The following is a 9,157-nucleotide window of genomic DNA, read 5'->3' as shown; positions in this document are numbered from 1 at the left end:
GAAATATAATTTTCATTTGAAATTAGTGTGATTACATGAAGTTGTTTGAACTTATAATTTTCTACGATACAGATACGAATTAATTGTATATCAATGTCAAAAGATACATAAGATTATGAAAAAAAAATTTGAGTATTTTGATAATTAGAGTGCACGTCAGTTGGAAATATAGTTATTAAAGCAGTTGAGAATTGAGGAAAAGATACAAATCACCTTGGAAAGAAATGCAAAGCAAATATCGAACCACATCAAATGTGGACGACAAAATGTCCGTAGTATGACACGCGCGACGCCATTTTAATCGCGCGAACAAATATTGATGCCCCCTTTCACGTCGTAATAAAAAGCGAAACAGCGAGAGTTTTTACATACATACATATAATCAGAATAGGACCACTCCATCTCTTTCCCATGGATGCCGTAAAAAGCGACTAAGGGATAGGCTTATAAACTTGAGATTCTTCTTTTAGGCGACGGGCTAGCAAACTGTCACTTTATATGAATCTCAATTCTATCAGTAAGCCAAACACCTAATTGTGGCCTATTAGTATTTTCAAGACTGTTGGCTCTGTCCACCACGCAAGGGATATAGACGTGATTATATGTATGTATTTTGGTATCAGTTTTGCATCCGTCCGAAGCCGGGGCGGGTTGTTAGTAAGAAAATAAAACAATAAAAAAATCAGTAATATGCTTTTAAAACGTACATAAGTATTATCTGTCATAGAATAAAATGACCATATTCACTTACGCCATACTGATAATGAAAATATATTTTGTTGTCATTGAAATATTTCATAGCAACGAAAGTTAAACTGCAGTTGTGTGTTTGGAAAATAAATAAACATATATCTCATCAATATGTCTGTAAATAATAAAACCACTAATATTATCTTAAAATTGTACAAGTTTATATTCATTAAGATAGCATTGCTGCTTTGTATAGATTTTGGTTTCATGGAATACAATACAAAAGCAATTAAATACATTATAAAAATTAAACATCTGATTCATATATCTGTTGTACTGATTCTTTATAACCGATTTATGGGAATCCATTATTACTCTCATATCCTGAGATTATTTTGGTGTCTCAGCATCAATTCAGTTTATCTGATAAGCACAATTGGAACACAAATTTTAAATAAAAACAGGAGTTATCATGCCTTTCAAGAGAATTTATCCTTGATTGACAAAGAATATAGTATAAACATGCTTGTTTATAATTTTGAAATGAAATTTATTGTGTCTTATTTGATTATTAGAACTTGCAACTTATGTTTGATAATTTATTATGATGTTTATTATGGTTTGTACAATGGAGTTCCTGGTTATTTGATATTTTTGTATATCAGTCCTATTATATCGGCTGAAACTGTAGTGTTGGTATTCACGTTCTTCTTCTATTCGGTCCAATGTCGTGTCCACGCTATTACCGATTGGATTACAAATGGCATGACTGACTACAAGTTCTGCTCCGGCGCTTATGAAAAACTAGCCGATGTCACGTGTATATCCCGATACAATTTTAATTTTATGGTAAGTTTGTAATCGATTTTATTTGTAGGTGTTAGTTTTATTTAACGAGAATTAACTCGAACATACCGGTTTTTGTTGTAATGATGCCGTGTGGTTCCCGGCACCAATATACTCGTAGAAAAGACTAGGCTTTCCCGCGGATGTCATAAAAGGCGACTAAGGGATAGGCTTATAAACTTGGGACTCTTCTTATAGGCGATGGGCTAGCAACCTCACTATTTCAATCTCATTTCTATCATTAAGCCCAACAACTGAACGTGGCCCGTCAGATCAAGACTGCTAGCTCAGTCTACTCCGCAAGGGACATAGACGTGGTTATATGAATGAATGACTGACTGACTGACGTTCGGACCAGGTCGCACCGACTTGTGACGTACGATGTGGTATGTTTGCATTAACTCCAGTTTGAATACAATAATCTATACTGATATTATAGCTGAAGAGTTTGTTTATTTGTTTGTTTGCACGCGCTTATCTCAGGAACTACTGGTTCGCGTTGTTTTTGCGTTGAAAAGACCATTTATCGAGGATGGCTTTAGGCTATATAACATCACGCTGCAACTATAAGGATCAAAAAAATAATGGAATATGTGAAAAAAACGGGTAAAATAAGTCATCCTTGAGGGCTTCAATGATGCCCAAAATGACTATTGCACGCGGACGAAGTCACGCGCACAGCTAGTATAAATATAAAAATGGCAAAGCGTTCTTCTTGTAGTTTGATACTAATTAGGTTAAGGTAGCCCCAACTTATTTGTCCATAGAAAATTTCGCATTGAAGTTAAGTGTATGGCAAAAACTAATTAGTATAATTTCTAAAAAAATGTATGATGTTTGTTACAGTATTTTTGGTGTCTAATGTATTACGTGTCAGATATAATGTATACGGCTACTTACTCGCTAATGAGTAATTTTGAGGTAAGTGAAAATTATTTCAACATCCATGACTTCTTCCTCCTGGCTTCAGTCCCGGTTGCATCCTCACCTCTCTGGAGAAAAGCCCGGGGTATGCCTTTGACCACGGATCCTAGATTGGGCAAGTCAGGTTTTTACACGAAGCGGCTATCATCTGACCTCCGCAACCTAGCAAGTAAACCAAACCCGTATTGGATCCATGGTTACACATCCAGTTGCCTGAATGTGCAGGTTTCCTCACGATGTTTTCCCTCACCGTAAGAGCATCGGTTAGTATTCAAACTAATGTACATAACTTCTGAAGAGAGTCATTGGTACATGGCCGAGGTGGGATTTGAACTTGTGCCTTTCTGCGCATCACGCATTTAAACCAGGCACCTTACCAATTTGACCACCGACGTTTTATCAAAACCCATGTAGCCTAAAATTATTAATTACTATTATCAATCCCGCGGGAACTCCTAGATAAAAAGTAGTCTATATGATATTCTGGGTCTTCAGCTACCTACATACCTAATTTCATCGTAATCGGTTGAGTAGTTTTTGCGTGAAAGAGTAACAAACATCCATACTGACATACTCACAAACTTTCGCATTTATGATATTAGTACGTAGGAAGGATTATAATTAGCACATTTTGATCAATTTTAGTAATATTGTGTGCCAGTAGTACTTTTTTTCCCGTGAGAATTGTAAGATTCAATCAATAGAACTTTTCTAAAAAAAATAACTAATAATAACTATTTTTTTACGGTTACGTGTGTTATGAACGTTGCCAGTAAGAGATACAGACGTGATTATATTTGTGTATGTAATATAATTGTTTTTTTTTATATATAGGAACCGAAGGAAACTGTTGTAAGTAAATAAATTCTTCATTTATTTTGTCGGTTCTTTGTATTAATTTGGCTTACTACTTCACTCTTATTTTTTTTATATTAGCCACGCGACCATAATGTATTTTCCTTATTTTTTATTGTGTATTAAACTAAAATAAATCTTAATAACTAACTAATGAAATTAAAAGATAAAACTACAAATAAGCCTAAATATTAAATACTTATAAAAAGTATTATTATAAAAAGTACCCGAAACCGCCGAGCTTGCATGAAGAGAGTTATGAATGTGGATGAAGCGAAGGAAGTATGCAGAGATTGTGGCAAGTGGAATGAGTCTCTGCCTAACCCTCCGGGAAAGAGGCGTGATTTTATGTATGTATGTATTAAACACTTATTTACAAAAAATGCAAGTTCCGACAGATGGGAGTCTTGAGGTAAAGTGGCCAGAAGGCGGGCAGCATTGCCACGTTGAATGGCAATGCCTATCTTTTGAGCGAAATTAAGACCAGCTCTCTTTAGTTTTATTTAGGTAATTTACAATGTGTTTTAATAGCCTGGAAATAAAAGAAAGTTTTTATACATACATACATACGGTCACGTCTATATCCCTTGCGGAGTAGACAGAGCCAACAGTTGAAAAGACTGAATGGCCACGTTCAGCTGTTTGGCTTAACGATAGAATTGAGATTCAAATAGTGACATGTTGGTAACCTATCCCCTAAAAAAGAATCCCTAGTTTGTAAGCCTATCCCTTAGTCGCCTTTTACGACATCCATGAGAAAGATATGGAGTGGTCCTATTTTTTTTTTTTGTATTGGTGCCGAGATCCAAACGGCACAAAGTTCTTATAAATGTGTTTATTAAAATGTCCAAGAGGGTTGTGGCTTCAAATCAGCATTGAGCGTGTTCGGCGTATCCCTGAGCCAGGATCTATTGTGACATTCACATAATACACTTACTTTAATGTACATTTATTGTGTTGATTCTGTGATGTCACAATAAATTATATTTATTTCTTTCTTTGCAGGAATACTTCAAAGATTTTGTCTTGACAAACATAACTATTGTTTTATCTTCTATTCTCTGTCTGAGCCCAATTTATATGGCAGACAAGTTGTCTTCTCAGGTGCAAGAGTTGAGAATGTTGCTATATGATAAGCTTTTATACAAAAAAGGTGAGTACTATTATATATACATATGTGTGATTCCTTACATTTTAATGTAGGACCATTACACCACCATTAGATCATAGGGAGTGAGTGAATTGGTAAAAAAGAAATTAAGACTAAACCATTATTTTCGTCTTAAAACCAAACAGCAGAAAAATGTTACCGCAGTAATTTTAAAATAATATCTATATTTTAATAAATAAATACATACGGGACAAATTAATTAATTTATTAAATTAAATAATTAATTTCAGGTAACACTGACGACTTGATAAAGTTCATCGATTTTATTGAAGCACAACCTTTTCGATTCACTATTGCGAAAATATTGCCTTTGGATTGGTCGTTAGTGGGTATAATATTAAATGCCATGGTAACTTACATAATTGTGCTTCTCCAGATGACTCCGAAGGGTGACAGAGTTTATGACCATTGAGGTCATTTGTTTGAAATTTAATACGCTGCGCGTGGGCAACCTTCTTTATGTACGCCATAGCAACGGTTGTCATGGTTTTGTTTTTTAGGATTAAATGTCAGAATTATTTTTATTGTCAAATATTTGAATTTTATGTCCATAACTAGCTGTGCCCGCGACTTCGTCCGCGTGGATTAGTTATTCTGGGTATCATTGAGGAGGAATAATTTTCCCCGTTTTTTTTACATTTTCCATTATTTCTTCGCTCCTAATAGTTGCAAAATGATGATAAATAACCTAAAGCCTATCTCGATAAATGTTCTATTAAATACAAAAAGAATTTTTCATTTTTCAATAGTTCCTGAGATTAGCGCGTTCAAACAAACTCTTTAACTTTATAATATTAGTATAGATATAGTACATTTTTAATTATTTCTCTCCTTCTGTCTTCTGTAGCGAATAACTAAGTTTGCGACTATACTTCCCTACAAGCAGGTCGCTTAATACTTTATACCTGTTGCTTGCATGTTAACTTATGTATTGTTTTAGACACGTGTTTTCAATTCCTTCTATATTGGACATGTCATCTTATATTTTAATTGAATTTCTTAACAATGATAATAGACAATGTATTGTCGCTGAGAGATAATTTATATATAAATAGAATAAAAAGAAATGAAATAAATGAAGGTATTTTATTACACTAACCGCTCTTGTTTTATTAAAACAACAATGTGTGTTTTTTATATAAATGCCTTGTGGTTCCCGGCACCAATATGAAAAGCGCTAAGGGATACGGGTAAGGGATAGGCTTATAAACTTGGGATTCTACTTTTAGGCGATGGGCTAGCAAACTGTCCTTATTTGAATCTCAATTCTAGTATTAAGCCCAACAGCTGAATGTGGCCTGTCAATCTTTCAAGACTGCTGGCTCTATCTACCCTGCAAGGGGTAAAGACGTGATTATAAATAACTATGAATGAAATGCCTCGAAGAATGTTCGAAACTTGTGTTACAAGATAGTAAGTTAACGATACTATATATTATAATAAATACTTATATATGTAGATAAACATCCAAGAAGCAGGCCAATTAGAAAAAGTTGGTTTCTCATCATGCCCTGACAGGGATTTGAACCCGGGACCTCCGGTGTCACAGACAAGTGCACTACCGCTGCGCCACAGAGGCCGAAAAAATACCTACTAAAATGGCATTCATAAGTTCGAATAACTTAGCTATTCTCTTCTTAAATTTAAGAGCTAACTTTTGTCAGAAGAGTTAAGTGGAGCGTCCTCCATTTATCTTTTTCCTCTGTTAATATTTTTATTTGTTGGCATGTTGTAACGTACAGTTAGTTATTATGACACCAAAATTTTAAGTTATTATTGACATATATGATGAATACATTTACTACCTACTAATCGTATTGAATAAGTTATAACAACTCAAGACTTTATTACTGTCTGCACCTACTAATGTTATTCTAATAATAAATTAAACGGTTAATACAGTTCTGTTTTGGTAAGGTAAAGACGTCTAAATATTTAGCATGTCTGATTATTATAAAAATGCTCGTTTAAATAACTTTGTAAAAGAAATCCCTAAAACTGACATCAATAGATCTCTCACTATTTTTATTACAATTTTAGAAACAGTTTTCGGTCAAAATTTGGGTTTTAAAAAATCCATTTCTTTAAAGTATCGCCTTGTCGTGAATCTATTTAGTCGATGTAATACTTGCATTCATATTATGATATTGCTGTATCTCTGTGTTTTGAGATCAACAGCAACATACTGGTATAGTGTTCACGTGATACAATACATCACCTATTTCCTTATTCAACATTTTTCTGACTACATTGCCTATGATTTCATTTTGGATGTCCATAAGTTCAATAAAGATTTGTACAATAAAAATGTTTGCGGGTTTGCAGCCACAGGTTTCATTATTGCCGGTTTCTTCAAAATGATTATATGTCATTATTATTGTATCTACTATAGTGAATTATGTATAGTGAATAATACTAATTTCGATCGCATTCCGGAGACATTTTACTGCGTCGCAATGTGGGCTCTTGATGTTACGCCCACCATGCATATTATAGTCTTCTATTACTTGCAATGCTGTGTACTTAAATTTAGGGAAATGTCGGAGGTTTCGTTCAACGTGAAGAGTCTTCAAGAATTTTACGTTAACATCGAGAAATGTTTTGATAGAATACTTCCCAATTATAGCAAGTTGGTGAGTGTTATTGGTCAGTTCTGTTATTTTTGAAGATGTAAAATTTGATTTGAATTCTTTCTGAAAATATTAAAATGGACTTAAATTTTAAGTTATATAATCAAAACTGTAGATAGCCGACCTTAAAAACTTTGTCAAATATTTTCACAGCATGTTGGAACAATAATTTTTTGTTATCTGAGCTTGAGTTTTGAAGTAAATAGCTGTAATTTTAGAAGAAAAAGTTCTGAAGTAGACAAATTGGACAACGGTTTTTTTAACTCTTTTTTTATATCTTTGCAGCTCATAGTGCAGTTGCTAGCTGATGTTCCTAGGCTTTTGATGACCATCTCGTTCAGTCTCTTCTTTGTAAAAAAGGAGGTAATTATTTTGTACGTTCATGAACAAAACACATACCAGTGGAAAATTAACTATTTTATTTCAATTGTTACCTAATGTACTATTTAATTCATGTTTATTACTGTTGTCTTTTTTGTTATATTTTTAATCTGTTCCTGTAGCATGACACGCGCGACGCCTTTTTATCGCGCGGATAACTATCGCTGTTTCGCTTTTTATTATTACGTGAAACGAGACAGCGACAGGTTTTTTTGCGCGACAAAAATGGCGTCACGCGTTCTACTGAGGCTGCTCAAGATCTTTGATAAATTTCATCTATAATTTTTTTTATATTAATCCATCGAATACTATAATAATTTACTACAAATAATTTGTGATTTGTAAATTTCTCAGTTTAAATGTTCCAATTTGAAATTCGAACAAATTGAAATTAAGAATATAACTTTTATTTATTTCAGTTATCTTTAGTGATGCTTGGTGAGGTTATTTACATAACGTCTATAATTTTGCATATAATTATACCAACATTGATCGCAGAGTCAATTAATACTAATATTGATGCTGTGAAGACGCTTCTACATAATAAATTACTGATTGAAAACAGTTATGAATGTAAGTTTTTAGCATTCCTGTAGAATACATACATACATTTGGTCACATCTATATCCCTTGTGGGAGAGACAGAGCCAACGACCTTTTAAAGACTGATCGGCCGCGTTCAGCTATTTGGCTTGATGATAAAATTGAGATTCAAATAGTGACAGAAAAAAAAATCCTGTATAAAGTAGCTCTAATACAATGGAAATGTTGAATAAGGAGGCTTAAAAGAAGAACATTATAAAATAATTACACTCGCACACACACACAATCACGTCTATATCCCTTGCGGGGTAAACAGAGCCAACAGTCAAGACTGATAGGCCACGTTCAGCTGTTTGGCTTACTGGTAGAATTGAGATTAAAATAATAAATTTCTTCAAAGCCAGTATACGTCTCACTTATATCAATACTATTAGGTATGACATGCTTCACAAGTTTATGAGTGAAATAGAATCGATTATTTACTCTGTTTGTAAAGTTATTTTAATTTGTTTTATTGGTATTTAAATATTATTTACTAACCAAACCGCTTATAAATTTAGGATTCTTCTTGTAGGCGATTGGCTAGTAACCTGTCACTAATTCACTCTCAATTCTATCATTGAGCCAATCAGCTGAGCGTGGCCGGTACCGTAGCAATTAACGGTCAAAAGTAGTTATAAGTTTTCAATAAATAAGCGAATGAATTAATGATATCATTTACTTGCAGACAAAGAGAGAAATGAGAACATCTTACGACTTGTGCGTTTTATGGAAGCCCAACCGCTTAAAAGGAAGATATGGGGAGTTGTGCCGTACGACCTTCGGCTGCCGGTGACGCTTGTTAGCCTGTGCACCACTTACATCATCGTCATCATCCAAATGTCGCACATGTACGATAATTAATCAACATGCAGTTGCATTTGTCACATTACTTCGTTTTATTGTTATCCTTCATCTGCCGTGTGGTCGTCGGCACTTTGGAAAAATTGTTTTTTTTTGCAGAAACTTTAAATGATGCCCATGGATGTCGTATTAGGCGATTAACGAAAAGGGTTACAAACTTGAGATCCTTCTTGTAGCCATCTGACGCTATATGAATCTCAATTTCATCAAAATT

At 33.9% G+C, this 9,157-nt stretch overlaps 1 protein-coding gene across 1 annotated transcript; it reads left to right on the top strand.

Annotated features, from left to right (window-relative positions):
• Nucleotides 1-1,455: 1,455 nt before the first annotated feature.
• Nucleotides 1,456-8,943, top strand: LOC106131469 (uncharacterized). The gene is made up of 8 exons (XM_060950158.1): nucleotides 1,456-1,539; nucleotides 2,383-2,457; nucleotides 3,295-3,312; nucleotides 4,321-4,468; nucleotides 4,717-4,811; nucleotides 7,402-7,479; nucleotides 7,917-7,935; nucleotides 8,768-8,943. The coding sequence occupies exons 1-8, from the start codon at nucleotides 1,456-1,458 to the stop codon at nucleotides 8,941-8,943; spliced, it is 693 nt and encodes a 230-aa protein (XP_060806141.1).
• The last annotated feature ends 214 nt before the right edge of the window (nucleotides 8,944-9,157 follow it).

The sequence above is a fragment of the Amyelois transitella genome, chromosome 20 (assembly GCF_032362555.1).
Source record: "Amyelois transitella isolate CPQ chromosome 20, ilAmyTran1.1, whole genome shotgun sequence".
In the NCBI taxonomy this organism is placed as follows: domain Eukaryota; kingdom Metazoa; phylum Arthropoda; class Insecta; order Lepidoptera; family Pyralidae; genus Amyelois; species Amyelois transitella.
The sequence above is the reverse complement of the archived record's forward strand: the minus strand, read 5'-3'. Positions and strand labels throughout refer to the sequence as shown.

Bases quoted from the DNA above. Each gene is read 5' to 3' on its own strand.
- LOC106131469 (XM_060950158.1), top strand. From the start codon at position 1,456: ATGACTGACTACAAGTTCTGCTCCGGCGCTTATGAAAAACTAGCCGAT. The intron at 4,469-4,716 runs GTGAGTACTATT...AATTAATTTCAG, and splicing joins TAAGCTTTTATACAAAAAAG to GTAACACTGACGACTTGATA. The intron at 4,812-7,401 runs GTGGGTATAATA...ATATCTTTGCAG, and splicing joins TGCCTTTGGATTGGTCGTTA to CTCATAGTGCAGTTGCTAGC.